At 45.9% G+C, this 17,672-nt stretch overlaps 2 protein-coding genes across 4 annotated transcripts; one reads left to right on the forward strand and one right to left on the reverse strand.

The window, feature by feature from the left end:
• Window positions 1-998: 998 nt before the first annotated feature.
• On the reverse strand, window positions 999-5,214 carry MRPL37 (mitochondrial ribosomal protein L37). The gene is made up of 7 exons (XM_076340157.1): window positions 4,805-5,214; window positions 4,356-4,539; window positions 3,681-3,796; window positions 2,983-3,168; window positions 2,524-2,681; window positions 1,807-2,010; window positions 999-1,222 (listed from the first exon to the last, which is right to left on the reverse strand). Exons 1-7 carry the CDS (start codon window positions 5,178-5,180, stop codon window positions 1,145-1,147), a joined length of 1,302 nt encoding a protein of 433 aa, XP_076196272.1. The 5' UTR covers window positions 5,181-5,214; the 3' UTR covers window positions 999-1,144.
• Window positions 5,215-5,371: 157 nt separating this feature from the next.
• Window positions 5,372-17,120, forward strand: CYB5RL (cytochrome b5 reductase like). 3 transcript variants are annotated; one of them, XM_076340158.1, is made up of 7 exons: window positions 5,372-5,403; window positions 6,755-6,950; window positions 7,877-8,025; window positions 9,231-9,318; window positions 12,494-12,598; window positions 14,302-14,505; window positions 16,039-17,120. In XM_076340158.1, exons 2-7 carry the CDS (start codon window positions 6,774-6,776, stop codon window positions 16,240-16,242), a joined length of 927 nt encoding a protein of 308 aa, XP_076196273.1. In that variant the 5' UTR covers window positions 5,372-5,403; window positions 6,755-6,773; the 3' UTR covers window positions 16,243-17,120. The 3 variants fall into 3 exon arrangements, with proteins under 3 accessions (XP_076196273.1, XP_076196274.1, XP_076196276.1); XM_076340159.1 differs by lacking the exon at window positions 5,372-5,403 and adding an exon at window positions 5,574-5,619; XM_076340161.1 differs by lacking the exons at window positions 5,372-5,403; window positions 6,755-6,950; window positions 7,877-8,025; window positions 9,231-9,318 and adding an exon at window positions 10,891-11,044.
• Window positions 17,121-17,672: the final 552 nt, after the last annotated feature.

The following is a 17,672-nucleotide window of genomic DNA, read 5'->3' on the forward strand; positions in this document are numbered from 1 at the left end:
TTAGATTAACGCAATGCTTACCAGATTATTTCTCTTTCAAGCATTTTCTCCTAACTATTGAGGGATTTGTTAATTTAACTTACAGCCGATGCATCCCAATTTACTGGGTGCAACTGTTGATCTCAAATTCGACTAGTGAAAGTCTGTTTTCTGAAACCTGCAGAGTAGAGCTGTCTGATGGATTCAGACTGGAACACACAACTGGGGTGTTCATCCAGATGGCCAGAGAAGATCACAAAGCACAGACCAGTCTCTGATACAAGACACTGAAGCGAGATTAATTTCTCGGAAACATGCTCTTCCACACGTTAAAATAGCGCAGACTGTCCTATTCCTTCCCACGTGCTGGAGGGTATCAGTCCAGAACTGCGAAACATTCTATATTTGGCTGGAGCTAGTTTAGCCTTAATTTTACAAAAACCACACTAATCCCCCCATCTTAAAAAGAATACGCTTCCTGCCCAGTTAACTCTGTGTGGCAGGAAGAAATTCTTCCTTTGTGTTTTTAGCGGCAAATACCAGCTACCAGGCACCAAAGTTTCACGCTACATTCTACACCACTTTCCCAAAATGGATAGGTCTCTTCATCCAGGATTGGGAGATAAAAGAGCTGTGGTTCTATAGATCCAACAAAGCAATCTCACCGATTAAGTGCTTTGCACAGGGCAGCATGACACATCCCAAAGCAGCCAGGAGTAAAACAAAGTAAAAGCCAGGCAGAATGAAAAAGGCTCATGTCTCAGGCTCCCCCCTTGAAGCTTTGTAAGTCTCTTCCACATACACTGCATTCAGACGTACTCAAAGCAGCCTTGGAAAATAGGTTTGAGTCTAGCTCTGTGCAAAGGCACACCGAGAGCAGAACCTGCGCAGAGGAATAATGACTGGCTTATGTTCTTTCTAGGCAACGGTGAAAAAGTGCAGGAGGACGCATTTGATGACTCCCTCTAACCCAAATCCAGAGGTGAGCCCCTAAAATGAAAGAGTTTCTTCATGCACAATTTAGTTCAAAAAAAAATTTTACTTTCAGTAACAATATAATTTATTTCTGAAAGTAAATTAATCCACCTTTCTTTAATTATGTGATGGTTCTGGCAAAGAGAAGCAGCAGGTACAGTTGGTGAAGTATTTCCATTTGAGCTGAATTTCACACAGTTCCATGCAGATACAGTGCCAGAAACTTCTTGAATGTGTCTGGCTGAAAGCCATATATTCCAGCGGGCTTCTGCAGAGAAAAAGACATGGATGCTCAGTTTGCAGTGAAGTGATTAATGTAGACAAACAACGGCTTTAAATACGCTTGAATAAGACTTCAGACGTGGTAGCTTCCAAATTGTGCTCTCCCTCCCCAGATGGGTTTGTGTGTGGGTACTTCCGCTGGTATACATCTCAGACAGCAAAAACCCTTTGCCCATCAAACTGAGACGCCCTCCCAGCGTAACCAGGGCTGACAGCACTGTGCTCTATTTACTCAACAGCAAAGCTGACAGTTGCATGTAAGCACTTCCTTCATCAGAGCACGAGTTGATTTTAAACAAGCATATTATGAGATGGTAGATTACAGATGGGGATATCTTTATGTAGGAGTTCGTATTAAGCTTGGCATGTGGCTTACACGCTATGCGGTGCATCAGCACTACAAATACTCCCTCTGTCTGTAACACCTGCTTAAGTAAGAACGCGGCCAGTGCCTGTGTCAGGTCCCTTCAGCTGGTTTAAAACCCGCACTGCAGCTCTACGCCAGCTCTCAAACCTCCAGCAGAAGTGAAAGGGTAGGATTTCCAGGACCATTTCCCAAGTTTTGCTTACCGTAACAACTCTCTTCTTGACTTCTGGAATACACTGGGCTTTTTCATACAGATTCTGATCAGAGTCAATCCAGACTAGATTTTTTATGCCATCACTAGAGACAAGGTCTGTTGTATTTAACTGGAACACCATGAACTGGAAGAGCTGGCCATCCGTGCCAACGCTTTGCACCACTATTGGCTGCTCCAAAACCTTGGGATCATTCTAGGAAAGAAGGGGGGGGGGAGAATGTTTAAAAAGCCAGTTACCACAGAAATTGTATGAGTACTTGCTGATTCTGCATCTTCTACTTGGTTCAAAGCCAAGACTTTAATAAATGTATTGTTACCTTGCCCAGAAAATTACTCTAGTCAAACAAGTTTTGAATGTAGATTTTGTATTTTAATTAAAATTCCTCCTTCAGCCAGCAATGAAGTATCAATTTACATACTGAGCTGTGGGATGGGTTAGAGTTTTACAGTTGAACCTACTCCCTGGTTCCTACCCATTACCACTCTAATGCATGTTACACCACGAACACGCTTATCGCTGAGAGATCTTTGTCTGGATTAGCAGAACCATACCTGAAGGTTAGAGTTAGAACTCTGGACTGGGAAGCTCAGATTTGAAAACTACTGTAACATGCCACAGCAAGAGAATGTCACGACTCTTTCCACTAGCTGCAGCTTTAGAAAAGAACAAAGGCCCAGCGAGTCAGCAGCAGTCTCCAATACGTACCCCGTACAGCACCTTAGCCTTTGCCAGTGCATTGCCAAAAGCAAACATCAGCATTTTAGCACGAAGTTGTTCTGGTCTGAACCTGTTAGGACGAATGTTGGCCGATTCCAGGAGGAACAGAGTGTGAGGATGAGAATATGGATAACCATCTCTAAAACCTAAATGGCAGATAATCATGTCAGGAATTGCTCAGTAGGAGACGACACAGCCAATGTTTTCTCCCCTATCTTCAGGAACTGTTAATTTGCCAGGACTTAAGTTCTTCTCTGCAGTACTGCTTAGGCTACAACATACTCACCACAGGTCTGGAGCCCTTGCACTGCACACCCTGTGCCCAGCTACTGTGTCCCCTCATTCCCATTCACCCCCTACCCACAGCTGTCTCACAGAAGGGCAAGGACTCCAGGTTAACCCGAACACTTAGTCTGACAGAAAACTATTATCAATGACTAGATTTACCTGTATCGTTGAGCTCTTTGTACACATTCACTTCCTGAAGATCAATTGTAGGAGAGATAGGATAGAAGGTCTCCAGAACATGTTCTTCAGTGGCCAGTATCTCCTCCTTGGAGGCTACTGGTGGTATTGGGGCCATAGAGTTCATAAGTATTCCATTCAGTCCACGGACCTGAAGGAGAATGGATTCTGGGGAGAGAAATTAGGCTACATTCAAACACTGCTGAAATAACATTATGGAAAGATGTACATTTCCTTTTGGGCAGCAGCATTTTAGCAAGTCCTTGTTCTGCAAGGCTCACTCTCTCCCCCTCACCTCCAAACTAAACTTACATAGTAGCTCAGCTGTAGGTTCTTCTTCTAAAATACTAACTGGTGGTGTTAGTTTCTTAACTAAACATATGTAGAAAAACAGTACAGATTTTGATCACAAAAAAAAAACCAATCAGTTCTAAGACACTGGTTCTCTTCTTCTGCCATCTTGCTGATGTTGTCTAACATCCTAATAATCTCCTCAGCGCAAGTATCCTACCGTCTTCCAAGGCTGCCCATCCTTACAGCACTATTTCAAGCTGAAAGAATTACTTGGTTCCAGAAATGGTTTCATTTTCTTCAAGTCCTCAGCCTTAAAGCTAACGGCTTTGTTACCCCTCTTATATTAATGAAAAGAGCTAAATGCTTCCACCACAGCAGCAACTAACCTCTTTCCCACGTAGCTGATATCTTGTAGTTTCTAGCCAACATTCTTTTAGTCAGAGAAGGATACTTCATAGACATTAACCGACATAAATGTATCAAGTCTTCAAACAGTACTGGGCTTTAGAATGAGGAAAAAAAAAAAAGTTATGTAAAAAATGCGATCATAATGGTGGGCAGATGCTTCTGGGACATGAATGCTCTAACATTACTGTATGTAAAACTGTAATAGCATAACATTTCCAAACAGCTAACAACAGATTTCAGATTAATATCCCACACGCCAGTCCTGTTCCAAGTTGGCAGAGGTAATGCTTACCATTACTTATTTAAAAATTGACATTCTGCATCAGCTAGAAGTAGATCTCAAGTTGAAACACAGACCTTAGCCTGAAAGAAGCTTTAATGTAGAGTATGTGTTTACATCGGTACTATTGTCAATATTCAGAACTGGGGTTTTTGGTTGCTGTCGTTTGGTTTGTTTGTTTTACAAGCTGACAACCTAATACAAAGGGTCTAACAGTTTCGCACAGTAAGTGAATCTCTTAACAGTAGATCTATGTATGAATTTTCTTTGTAGTGTTAAAAACTCTGGTTCTTAAGTTACCTGCTCGATGACTGGCTTATGCTAAAGCCATAACCACACAGCAGAAAGATTTTCCCTATGACCGAGGACTTACCAATAATGTTCTCTCCTGGGAGCAACTTCTGTCGTGTCCCAGAGCCGCGCGTGTGATATCGCACGCTTTACCCCCTCCTCGTGGTCCTCGAGCTGGTGAGCCGGGTTGTCAATGATGCTCAGCACCGGTGGAGGTAAGCCTTCCACCAGCTTCGTCTTGGTGAGCCACTGCGCTTGCCGAACTCCTTGAAACAAAACCCAAGAAAATACGTATTACCGAGGCCGCCGGACAGGCTGGCAACAGGCTGACAGCGCAGTTAGTTTATGAGCCAGGGTGGGCTCTTCACCCCCTATGTTTTTTATACACTATGTGAGGAGAACCCTTGGCTGGGGGTGCAGGGTAAGTGCTTGAACACGCTGCACGGCCCGGGGCAGCGCTGGGCGACAGAAGGGGGTGGCCCGGGCCGAGGAGGGCCAGGAGGCCCGAAGGAAGGGCCGCCGGGCCTGTACCTTCCAGCATGCGGACGCCCTGGTGGCAGATGTAGCAGCCGCGCTCCTTGTAGAGCGGCATGTCCTCGTAGCGCGGCCCCGACGAGTGCCAGGGGTCGTGCCAGCCGCGGTCCCAGGGCGGGAAGCGCGGCCGGGCCAGGCCGGGCACAAAGTGCTGCCGCCCGGCGTACGTGATGGTGTCAAGCTCCACCTGCTCCCGCACCGGCCGCCGCTCCACCGCCCGGGCCAGCTCCTCCGGCGGCGGTCCGCGGGTGGTCCAGGGCGTGCGCGGCAGCGGCCCGCGGTGACGAGGCGGCGCCGCGCGGGTGAGGATGCCGCGGCCCCGCGCCACCGCCGCCCCCGCCCGCCTCAGCGCCACTGGCCCCGCCGCCGCCATCCTCCCGCTGCCGCCGCCTCAACGCTCGCCTGCCGCCATCTTGCCGCGCGCGGCACGGCGGGAGCGCGGCGGGCGGGCTTACACACAAACACCCCCCCCACCATCCCCCTCGGGTGACTGACGGCAGCGGCGGCCAATGGCGGACAGGCGCCCCGCGGTAAGGGAGGGTCGGCAAATTGCCTGGCGGCCGCGGGGCGGCGCGTGAAGGGCGGGTGCCATGTTGGTAAGTCAGGAGGCGGGCGGAGGAAGGTGCCTCCCTTTTCGTGTGGAGGGGGGCAGTTGGGAGACCGGCCCTTGGTGGGCAGGGGGTGCGGGTAGGGGCCGCCGGGGTCTGCAGACCTGCTGCGTGGGGCCGGGCTTGGGCCGGTGCGCCGGGCCCCTGCGGGGACGGGGCCGCTCTGCCTGCGGGGCGGGGTGCCCAAGCCCCCGGGCACGCTCAGTAAGTGCTCGAAACTCTATAAACGTGGCCAACCCCGAGCCTGGGGGTTCCGGGCTACACCTGCGGCCTGGTCGGGGTCGCCCTCCTCACAGCCCTCAGAGGAGCTGTGGGTGCTCGGCGCCCCCGGCCCTGCTCAGGGGGCATGGAACCGTCGGCCACTGTGGAGAGCAGGACCGCTCGCCTTTTGGTTCCCTCTTCTTCCCCCGTAATATTAGAATAAGCATATTTGTGTTGCAGGGGTGAAGGTTAGTTAATTAATTCACCTTGAAAATGAAGCTGCTCTAAGTGCGAAGTGTTCTCTTCCTCAGCGTTGTCACCCGTGGCTTCATAATTTCCTGTGGGCCTCCTTTTGTTTAAATGATACAGATACAAATGCATTAGGAACAGCATTAAGCCAACCATTGTGTAAAAATAGCAGAGTCCCTGAGACGTCTGCATCATGATTTTGGTTTGAGGAGCATTATTTGGTTTGAGTACAGCTCAGTCTGAAGCAAGGATAGCGCTAAGGGATAAAAATCACACTGCCTGTGCTTCTTGCTCTTTCCTACACGTCTGCATTTAAAGCCAGACTCAAACCTGCTCATAACCAGTGTTTGTTTGCCTGTGACTTTACCACATTTGCCTCTAGTCTCTTGGCTCTAAACAGCACTTTGATCTCACTGTCCTCCCCCCATTTTAAAACAGTGCTCCGGCAGGCCATGTCTCGGTGTTTGGGGTTCGTTATCTGTTCTCGTGGACCAAGCTGCAGATTTTTAAGATGTTTCTGTTCCAGGTGACCAGGGTGCTCTTTTGTTGGAAATCACCATGTCAGAACAAGCAGGAATAAGTGTGTGCCTGCTGCTGCTGGAGGTAGCTTTGGCTGGGCAGCAGAGCCTGAGGCTGGGCTGGGGTCTGCTGTGCAGCTCTGGGCCGGTGGCTGCTATGTCTGGCGCTCCTGCACCGGACAAGGCAGAGGCAGCGAGCACTTGAACGAAAATGGAGGGCTGCAGGCGCCAGATTGGCTCGCAGGTTTTCAGTTTTCTGGGTCCCCTGAGATACACATGCAAGATGCTCAAGAGAGATTTCTCAGTCCTTTTCCAAATAATGCTCGGCTGATGAGCACGTGCCACTCTTCATCGTGCTGTTTTTGATGCAGGGCTTGTGTTTTGCGGACAATGAGTGGAAACGAGGACGACTGGCTGGCTCTCAAACCCCGGGAACCTTCTCCATCCCAGTGCTGCGGCAGTGGCTGCAAACCCTGCATCTATGATGTGTATGAGAAGGAGCTTGCACAATGGGAGAGGGCCAAAGCAAAGCAAGACAAAAGCCCCCTCATGGAAAAGAAGGAGCAGGTCAATTTATCTTCATCACATCCTAGAGCCAGTGCTTTGATCGTACTTGTTAGCATGTGGGGTTGTGGTGATGGGCAAGGGATGCAGCAATAGATTAAAGCGATGTCTTAAGAGAAGGCTGTAAATGCAATTCCCCAAACTCTGCCTTTACAGCCACCCTCCCCCTTGCCCGCTCTCTCCCTGCTGTAATGTGATTTTCCAAGAGTTCGCCCTGGTGTCGCATTACAGCCCTGAGTCTGCAGCTTCTCCTTGCCGGGGTACCCCAGCCAGCCAGACCCAGCCTCTCTGGAAAGCGGGAATGGGTGAAAGGTACAAAGATTCACAATTTTCTCTGACGGTTTCCTCAGAGAAGCTCCATTTTCCTGACCTTTTTCATCTTTTCCTGATTTTTAGACTCATACTTTGAGGATGAAAAAGGCTGCATTGTGTGTGGTGGAGTAGTTGTCTTCAGAGCATAATTTTAAGCTTGTCAGTGCCCTTTTACATAAGATTAACTATGCTGGGTCAAGCAAAAACGATCAAGCGTTGAAACAGCTAACGATATTTCCTATTCATAGTGGTCATCAGTAGGTTTCAAAGTTGCCCCCAAAGCAGTGCTCAGCTCTTTTAGCAGTATTATTTCTGTTTGTTTCCAGACGTGAGAAAATGATTGCAATGAGTCATAATAGGATGACCTTGCTGTAAGGTGTAAAAATGTAATTTAAAAATGGGGGGGGGAATGTGAGATCCCAAAGTGCATGCCGCAGAACATGATAATGAATCAGCAGAGAGCTGAAATTTGCAGTGGGCCCCAGCATTTAATACGTGTTCCTCTGGAGTCCTGAGTATCTCCATCACTAAATTAGCACACACATTTGCTTCCAAAGAAAAATGAAATAATAAAAGACATCATCTAACCAAGTAATTATTTATTGTTGTTCTTGCAGAGCAATAATTCAGAACTGAATCCAGATACATTTACTGCATTCAGCATAAGCTCGGTGGAGCAGCTAACAGAGGACACCTACCAGTACAAATTTGAATTACCGGGAAATAGCAGTCTGCGATTGAGTTTAGGACAACATATCGTGTTAAGGTATTGTTCTCTGTGCTAGTTAAACAGTCTGCATTATGTAACCTAATACGTATGTTTTTTGTCAATAGACAAAGGCTTCATACCAGGCAAATCATAATTTCTATACCTCCACAATCACACAGATGAAAGAACTTGTGAGCTCGTTAGCTCTACTAATTTTATGGTAAAAGCCATTCCAAAGCTGTATTTTTCTTCAACATTATCCTTGCGTTGGTGGGTCAGAAAGAACGAGGTGTGATTAAGAAAATCCATTTGCAGAAAGAAAGAGTCAAAGAATAGATGTTACAACAGATGATTTACTCCAGCATGTTGGGATGAAGACAATGAGCCGCGCTTACCCCAGAGCTTGGTATTTTAGGCCGTGTATCTTGGGGTAACTCAGCGCACCCGGGCTGTTATCCCTGGTGTCCAGGCATTTCCTGACTGATTTCTAACAAAACAACCCTCCTGTGTAGTTTATTGCTTGTCAGAAAGGAGCCACTTGGGAAAAGTTTATGTCTGTCTCAGCCATCTGTGGTGATCATTGCCAGATAGAAAAAGTCATGTTATGATGCCATTGATCTGTATCTGTTGACGTTATTTGTACATTAACAGCTGATGTGTACAGCTGGCTGGCTGCTGAAAGTACATGCTTCTCCCTTCAGCCATCTCTCATAATGCAGCAGAGGAAAAGGTTCGGTCACTTCAATCAGTTACCGTAGTCAGTAGTAAAGAGCAGGGTGGATATTTTCTGTGGAAGGAGAAGACTTAACAGGAAAATACAGTGTATATTGACAAGACCTCGGGTCAAGGCTGTGCCCTGGCTTTCGTTAATTGCCAGATGCTGTCCGAACACAGAAAGGAAAGTAGACCCCAGCCCAAAAGGGATAGCAAACTTACCACGAAAGCATTTTTCTCTCCCCTTTGCCAGTCTTGCACGTTCAGCTGTTTCTCACAAAACAGCTCAGATGTCCTTGCGGGGGTGTGTCCATGAGCTGAATATGTGGTACAGCTGGGGCCACCACCGGGAAAACAAAAGGTGCATTTAGCCATTATGTTCCCCCTGGATTTTTACCTCTGGAAGGTAAATGTTTTGCATCTGTGCACAGGCTGGGCCATTGGGCAGAGGACCTGCTGCCTCCCTCATCTCCCCAGAGAACTGCAGAAGTTTGGTAATACCAGTCAATGACCCAACTCACAGAGGGTTCCTATATTTCTCTTCCCAGAGGAATGGTGAATGGTTTGGAGGTCCAGCGAGCCTATACTCCAATTAGCCCAGGGAATGCAGAAGGTTACTTTGAAGTTTTAATGAAAGTAAGTAAGCCTGTGCAATATGGATTAGAGTCCTAAAGAAAACACAGTCCTTTGCACCTTAGAACCAAGCACGCTGTCAGCACTTCAAGTGAGACTTTCAAATCCCTCATGGACTGTTTCTGTGTTGTTTTGAAGCAGTTGTGCTTTCCTGATAAAAATTGCAGTTTTTCCCACAAAACTGAAAGCAGAGGAAAGTGACACACAAACGAGTGCTTTGCAGCATAAGCCCTGTTAAGCACTTGGGAGAGCCTCTCGGGAGCCCTGCAGTCACCAGCGTGGAAAGAGGTGCCCATTCCACTTCCCTGATTTCATTTTGCCTTTTCAATCTGTCTTTGAAATTGCACCCAGCTGTCAGCCCTGTTGAACCACTGGTTTTGGGAAGTCTTTGCCCACCCTTTATCTTCCCCCCTGTATTTTACTTTAAGAACACTCCTCAGAAACATTTTTCAGTTTGGTTAAAAATGTAGCTAGACAGTAGACAGCTGTTTCTGGTTTGCGGGCAGGGCTCTGGAGCTGCCTGTGGTCTGAGAGGGTCCCTGTGGCCCACGGGGCAGAGAGGTGGCCCACGGGCACAGGCTGCACCTATCGGGGTAGATGGGGTGGCAGAGCCCCGTTTTGGACAAGTGTCCTGGCCCTTCTGGAGGCCACCACAAAGTGCTGGTTGAGTTCAAAAGGATTTTATAGGAGAACTTGGCTGGAAATTTGTCTGAATAAAGTCTGCAAGGCCCTCATAAATGATTACTTTGTGTGGAGAATATCGAATTGAAAATTCTTCCGATACTGCATTTGTATGTCACTAGTGATTCCTCAGGGCAGACGCAGACTTCAGTATAGGTGTGAAATTCAGAGTGCTGGGTATCCCAGGTGGCTTGCAGAGAATGACCACTTGTCCTCTGCCTGTCTCCCAGGATTTCACATTTCTGGGGTTTATTATGCATTATACATTTGAACACAAACCCTGTTCTTTAGAAAAGTGTACAGCTTCTATAGGGCACCTGTGGGAGGGTCATTTCGCCATTCTTGTGGCAATTGGTGTGTGGTAGGGGAGAGAAATGTTGCATTTGAGTTGCATTAATAGGATACATTCACAGGATGACTGTGAAATTTCATGTATACTTGCTTATTACTCACAGGTTTTGCATTTCAATAATAATAGTAATGATTGTAATGATACCTTTCCTTCATATAGAACCTTTCATCCCAAAGGGAGCTATAGTTATTCTCTGGCAGTGACAAAAGAGATTGGTAACACCCAGTGTAAAGCAGCCATTTTTATAACTCACTCTGTAGGTTGTGGTATATTTTACACTATTCAGGCAATTTTGGAAAGTACTATATTATTATTATTACTATGCAATCCAAGCACTGTTCAAACCCTTCTGTCTCCTGTTATTATAGCACTGCATTTGTGATACTACAGTTAAGAGTGAGGGAGTTGCCATTTACAGAGCATAACCCTCTTTTTGAGTGATTTTATAATGTTAGGGTTTCTCTCCATGTAAAACTGAGTGTAGAAGTTTTCTCCCAGGAGATAATTATTTTTTTCTTTTTATTTAGAAAAATTCATTTTAAACCCACTCAATCACTTCTCACTTCAATTTTTGGAAATAATTCTGGTGAAAGAAGGATTGTTTTAGTTTCCATTACCCTGGTCCATTGGGAATAGGCAGTAGGTGGGGCTGACTTTTCTGCTCTTACCTTGGGTTTCCGTATGTATTTGAAGAAGGTAGGTATAAAATACTGCTCCTTTGATGCAACTGCACACTCTTTGCCTGAGACTTAGTACCTGCCCAGAGCTCTCTGAATGTAAAATGTTTCTGACAGTAACTCAGAGGCTGGCTGTATGTTATGCGTTTACCTTTTGAGTGTAACAACTGGTGCTAATAGTTCTTAATACTTCAGGTATCTTGTTTAAGTGAGGTTGTTAGGAGGGGAAGAGCATCTATGTTCTTTATTAGCTAACACTACTTGCAAGCACAAGCACACGCTCGCTCACTCACTTTTTCTTAGCTTCTTTGCGGTTCACCAATTCCGTTTGCCTGCAGTGCACCTTGGTGGCCAGCCAAGGCACTGGGGTGTGGGAGCTGGGCTTCTGTCCAATGCGCGTGCAGAAAATACCCCAAAGTACACTTCTTTCATATGGGCTGGAGTCTTCGAAGGCTTGTATCACATCTCATCTTTTGACCTCTGGTGTTGTTGCAGCTCTTCCTGAGGCTTATCAGTGGCATCGCCTCTGTGCGAGACCAGTTGTCTGCCACAGCTGTTCGGCTTATCTGCTCTTGCTGTTTGGACCAGCCCTTGGTCTCTGGCCAGATCCCATAGACTGTAGCTGTTCTTCTGTGCGTGTTCGTTCTCATTAACCATAAAGTGGTCATACATACAGGACATACATATACATATTGCACATAGCAACAAGACTGCTTGGATGAGCCCTTCATTTTCCAGCCTCTCCTTGCTTCTCTGTTTCTAGCAAGCTCTGACCCGTCCTCATCAGTCATGAGTGAGGTTAGCATTCCTGCAGGCAAAAGCCTACATAATATTGTTTGTGCCTGGTAGAAAGTAAGGCAGATTTTGCTAATGTTTTTCTTCCGTGAGGCCCAAATTAATATATTTTTTTGAAGATGTGAAGGCATCCCTTAGCATCCAGATGACCTGTTCTGAAAACAAGAGTTTTATAAATGAGAAACCTGACTTTGGGTCACTAATTGTATCAACACAGCATCTGAGAGACTGAAATAAAGCAAGAGCTATGCAGTGTTTATATAACTATCAGTACCCAGAGGGCATTTCCAGACCCCATACTCTGAGATTTGGAGAACACTTGAAGGCTTGGACTGTGCTTTGCATTCAAGACACTCTTTTCTGTGTGCTTTGTAAGCAAGAACTCTGATAAGCTTTTTCCAGTTTTGGAAATTCAGACTGCATGAGAGTGGGTTGTGTTTACATTATAGTCAAGCTGGAATGGATCCAATATGATTTAATTTAAATGTCTTTGTTTTGGGTATAACTTTGAGTTATTTTTCAACTAGAATGATCTTTCTTTCTTTTTAAACGCATGAAATGTTTTTTGCCCCCTTCTTGTTTAAATGTAGATAACTTTATAATTGACTTTAAGCTGGGAAACTTTCCAACAGAGTATAATTATTCTTTTCTTTTGTGCAATGTTTTTTATTAGTGCTATGAAGCTGGGCTAATGTCACAATACATAAAAACATGGAAAAAAGGAGACATGGTCTTTTGGCGTGGGCCGTTTGGAGGGTTCCCATATCAACCTAATAAGGTTAGTTCCCAAAGAGGCATAGGATGTTTCAGCTTGTGGCAGCTAGCTTTGTTTAGTACTCTAAAGGGAAGACATCAATTTGATTACTGTTTTCATGATTATTTTAGGGACTTCCTGGGTTACTGTACAGTGCTACAGCATTAGCAGTCAATTGGAGAAAGTACACCTTATTGAACTGCAGAAAATTTAAGAAGGAAGAGGAGAGGGAGGTGGACGGGAGACTGGAAAATATTAGCAAGGCTCTCTATTCATCACTTGCATTAGAAGTTCCTGATGTGTTTAACAAAGGGAACTTACTTTGCATCGGCAATGAGTGTGGATTGGTTTTTGCCTTGTTTGAACCGCATTGCTGTTTTGTGACTGAGCACGAGCAAAGGGGAGGTGTTGATCTTTTTCTCTCTTGGGTATTCCCTGAACTGTAGCAGCTCCAGTGAGGTGTCACGTCACCCAGCCACTCTGCAAACGTTGATCCCACCTGCTGATACCAGGCTCGCTGCAAAGAAAGGCAGATCCAGTTTCAGGGGAAGGTTTCTCACACATACCAATTTGGTTACTTAATTCTGACCTTTCAAATGAGGAGCAAAATTAAAACAGTGATCATTAAGATCCCAAAGCCTTGTTATTTCTTCTCCCCCCCCCACCCCCCCGCCAAAAATAAGGCTGTAAAATCCCAGTAGCTGAGCTCCATGCAGAGCAATTGTGTTCTGCTTCCTGAAATACTCTCCCTGCTGTTTTAGGCTACTGTTCCCTTCTCTTCTTAAAAGCTTCCAGATAATCACTTGGGACAGAACATGGCAGCCATGCCTAGAAGTGGCTGCGTTCAGGGCCTGTCTGGATGACCCATGTACATGCAGTTTGCAAAGCACCTGAGCAATCTTTAAAACAACTTGCTGTAGAAGAACTGTTTATTATTTAGGTATTATAACATAAGTCCCGAATATTAGTTTCACAGTAAAATTTTCTTTTATCTCTATTTGCTGCTAGTAGAATAGGACTCAGATTCAGGCAGATCAGATCCATTCACAATAAACTGCCCAGTCAAAACAGAGCGCAAGCAGCCTCTGAGGGCTTAATAGGGGCTTAAGTCCCAGTTCTGGCATTGGTGCACTGGCTGGCAGCCGGGGAAAGTGCTGGGAACCTTTTGTCTTCCTACACACAGCACCTTACTGCCTGAACGTCCCTATTGCGAGTGGAGTGAATGTCCCCCCTTGCAGGTGGGAAGCACTATGTGCTGCTGGTAGCTCTTTGAGGAAAAGTGAGATACTGCACCAGGAAGATACGTGGATCAGGATGGAGAAGAAACCATTTCCTCCAGAGAACATTCAGGATTGTACTTTGCAGCATCCAAGAGAAACACAGGGATCGTTTCCAGTGGTAAAACAACACACAGTGTTGTCAGCAGAGTGTACTGCAGAATTGAAACTGAAATACAAATTAACTGAAATCAAGGCTAAAGTCAGGATAAACGTTTGTATTTGGGTAAAATAAAGTTTTATTAGATTTGATATATAAACCCTGAAAGTGCTATCTGTAATCCTTTGCAGAAAAATACATTCTGAGATTTGAATTTACCAGTTCATGACCTTCTGATATGTTCTCTCTCGAGGGGCCCTTTACCAGTGTGGCAGCAAGGAGGAACTGACCATGAGCACATCCATTTCCAGTCACGACAGCTCATTCAAAATTCTCTGTTTTGTTGTTAGCATGGAGAACTCCTCATGCTGGCGTCTGGTACCGGCCTCACGCCAATGCTTCCAATCCTCCAGTCCATAACAGATGATGAAGAGGATGAAACCTTTGTAACTCTTGTTGGCTGCTTCCGTACGTTTGACAAAATTTATTTGAAACCTCTTCTCCAGGATCTGGCTCGATACTGGAACATCAGAATATTTTACGTCCTAAGCCAGGTAAATAAATGGATATGAAGTGTGTTTGTGTGAGGGTTCTGGGCGCTGAATGAACCTCTGCCTCCTCTGTTTTTCTGTCAGTGTGATCTTAATTCTTTCCCAGTCATCGAGGGTATTTTGTGATCCAGTAGCTGCTGTTCTTAAATCTGCTACATACTCTCACACTGTTACCAGCCTGGAGAATTTCAGGGAAGCAGCCGTCACTGCTTGTTCCTCTTTACCTCCTTGGTAGCTGTTCTGTTGGGATGGACGCACTGATTAGTAGTCACTGTTGATTATTTCCCCCCCCACTTCAGACAGTTGTTGCACCTAAACATTTGTACAAAGAAAACTTGGCTCTGGGAGACTCACAGCAAATAAACTTTCTTCTTTCCTAATACCAGTGCCTTAATCTGTCCTTACCTTCCATTCATTGCTCATGGCTAGAGCTCTCTTCTTCTAGTATGTTAGCACCAACTTCCCAGCAATTATTTTTCCCAGCTGACCCATTTTTAAACTTCTTAAAGTTGTTTCTCCCTCTGTAAAATTACTTTTTTTGCCAAATCCATGGGATGACGGCATACCTCTCAGTGGTCTTATATCTTGAGCAGTCTTTTTCATTTCCATTTGGTCCCAAAGTTGCTTGTGTTCTGCGCAGATTTGGTAGTTGGAAATTATTTCCCTCAGAAATGAGGATTCATTGCAGGGAGGATATAGAAAGAATTATTTATGCTAAGGGAATGAATCCCATTGCATTTTTAGTTTTTCAGATGAATCATTTTTTGTGTCTCTCATGGTGGATCTGCCTCATACATTATGTTCCACATATGGCCTCGGCAAGTTGAGATTGTGTATAGAGAAAAGTACTTGTGATTTAAGCACCCCCCTCAGCTACTTTATAGGAGTCTAACCGGTAATTGTCTCTCCCTTTCTTCTTTTCTCTTAGGTTTGTTGTAGTCCAGCACTGACTCCTGCATCCTCCCTTTTAGGATTATATATCTGTCTGTCTCAGTGTTTCACTCTGCTGCCTGTCACCACCACGTTTGAGCACCTTCTGCTTCTAATTAATAGCAGTAGGGGAGTCCCCGCTGGATCTAATGCCATGGGATCCAACATTTCTCATGGGATCAGAGCTGCGTTTGGAGCAGGGCTGGCTTCTTTCAGTTTTGTTTGAGGGAGATGGGCCTGAAAGAGACTTGGGAATGGAAGAGGCAATAGAGAGGAATAGACGTGGGATTTAGGACTTGAGAATGGAAAAGGCACGGTGAGAAGTGGTTCTCAAAGGAGAAGGTTCTGCAGTGTTTCTTGGCAATAGTTACACTCTGGTTTTGTTCAGTCCACTCTGAGTGAGTGGCTAGGTCTCATGACAGGGAAAGATTTGATCTGGGCTTTGGAAGAGGAACGTAGCTCTCAGGATGGGTCAGTTCTACCCAGATGGAGTCACAAGGGTGACAAAAGTCCTGTGCAGTACTCTGAGGGGAAGAGAGAGATTTGGCCCTAAGCAATCAATTGTCCTTTTTAACATGGCACACTGCAAACCTTTTGTCTTTTCAGGAAACGTCACTGGAAAAACTTCCCTGGAGCTATCAGGAAAACACGTACACTGGTCGTCTCGATGAAGACTTGATAAAGACAATAATAAATTCCTGTCGAAGAAAGCCTTTTGTATTAATCTGTGGCTCTTCTGCATTCCATGAAGATATGACTAGATATTTGAAAGCTGCAGGAATTGAAGAAAATTCCTGTTTTGTCTTTTAGCAGGATGTTCATGACCTAAGGAATCTTAGGCTGAGCCTCGGACGTCCTTGTTTCTCTGCAGACGTTGCTCGAATTCAGTCATCTCCATAGACTGAGTTCCTTGTGCATATACTTTCATAGGCCTTTGGATCAAATATTTGTCTCCAGTATGATTCTCACTCTTGAGAGTGTTTTAAGGATAGGTGCCACTCCAGAGTGGCTGCTACAATCACCCACACCTCAGGGAACAGCATGGTAAGTCTTCACATGCAATTTTAAGAGGGAGATCTCCTAAGGGTACTAAAAACCATCTAAGTACACAGCTCTGCTGTAATACAAAGACCAGTGACTTGCTTTGCAATCCATGTTAGTCTGCAGTGGTATTATGCCCTGTTAGATGTCCAGAGGAGAGATTTAATCCTTGAGGAGAAGACAGCATAGCCAAGGGAACAGCAGAGCACCGGCCTGGCACTCTGGAGTCCATGGCGTTTATTTTGGTTGTGTCATTATCTTGCTGGGTGATGTCAGGCAAGTCACTTCAGCCTCTCTGCGCCTCAGTTGCCCCATTATACACTAATACAGAGAAGAAGGTACCGATCTCTGAAAAGAGCCTTTCCAACCACGTACAGAAAAGGCTATACATGGGGATGGAATTATACGTGATGCCCACTGAGGACTTAGGCAGGTTGTCCTCCTGCCCTAGCACAGCCTGCATTGCCCACCCTAATCCTTAACCCTTGAACGCTGCCTGGGGGAGAAAGAGCATATCCTAAAACTGTGTGAGAAAGCATCGGGGTTGTAGCTGCTATCTGTCATGGAGGATGGTTGGTTGCTTTCCGTGTCCCCTAAGTGTTGTATAATAGCCCTTGTTCATTAAATTGAACCTCTTTTCAAATAAACAGCTGTTTCTTTTTGTCACAGGACCCTCACGGGTGCCCAAGGGGGTGCCCTGAGCGTACAAGACCACCACCTGAGGAGTGAAAGCTTCATGGGGCTTTGCTGGGTCACTCCCCCACGGGGGCAGGGGGCAGAGCCAAGGGCCTGCCCCGGGGGATGGCAGCTCCGTGGCTGCCCTGGTACAGCACCCAAGCTGGGCGTGCCGGCCCCTTCCTCCTCTTTCAGTCCAAGATGCTGCTGCCTTTCCTCTCAGGTATCCACTGTCCACTCTTTTACCTTCTTAGACCACAGTGTTTACTAACTACACCTGGAAGTACAGCCATTCTGCACACATTTGTGTTTTTCCGTTCATTCCCAGTTTATCCTGCGTTGGGGTTTCCCAGGCTGTGACAGATGATGTTGCATTATCATTCCTGTCTCATTTTTTACCTGTATCAAATAGTACACCTTACACACAGGAGATGTAGTTTAAGAGTTGTTCAAAATAAGCAGACACACTGAAATGATGGTGCTGATTCACATGTTGGGAGGAAGCATAGGTTCCCCTCGCATCA

Source organism: Aptenodytes patagonicus, chromosome 5 (assembly GCF_965638725.1).
Source record: "Aptenodytes patagonicus chromosome 5, bAptPat1.pri.cur, whole genome shotgun sequence".
Lineage (NCBI taxonomy): Eukaryota > Metazoa > Chordata > Aves > Sphenisciformes > Spheniscidae > Aptenodytes > Aptenodytes patagonicus.

Bases quoted from the DNA above. Each gene is read 5' to 3' on its own strand.
- MRPL37 (XM_076340157.1), bottom strand. From the start codon at position 5,180: ATGGCGGCGGCGGGGCCAGTGGCGCTGAGGCGGGCGGGGGCGGCGGTG. The intron at 4,540-4,804 runs GTACAGGCCCGG...TTTTGTTTCAAG, and splicing joins GGGCGTCCGCATGCTGGAAG to GAGTTCGGCAAGCGCAGTGG. The intron at 3,797-4,355 runs GTAAGTCCTCGG...CTCATTCTAAAG, and splicing joins CCCAGGAGAGAACATTATTG to CCCAGTACTGTTTGAAGACT.
- CYB5RL (XM_076340158.1), top strand. From the start codon at position 6,774: ATGAGTGGAAACGAGGACGACTGGCTGGCTCTCAAACCCCGGGAACCT. The intron at 6,951-7,876 runs GTCAATTTATCT...TTGTTCTTGCAG, and splicing joins TCATGGAAAAGAAGGAGCAG to AGCAATAATTCAGAACTGAA. The intron at 8,026-9,230 runs GTATTGTTCTCT...TTCTCTTCCCAG, and splicing joins GGACAACATATCGTGTTAAG to AGGAATGGTGAATGGTTTGG.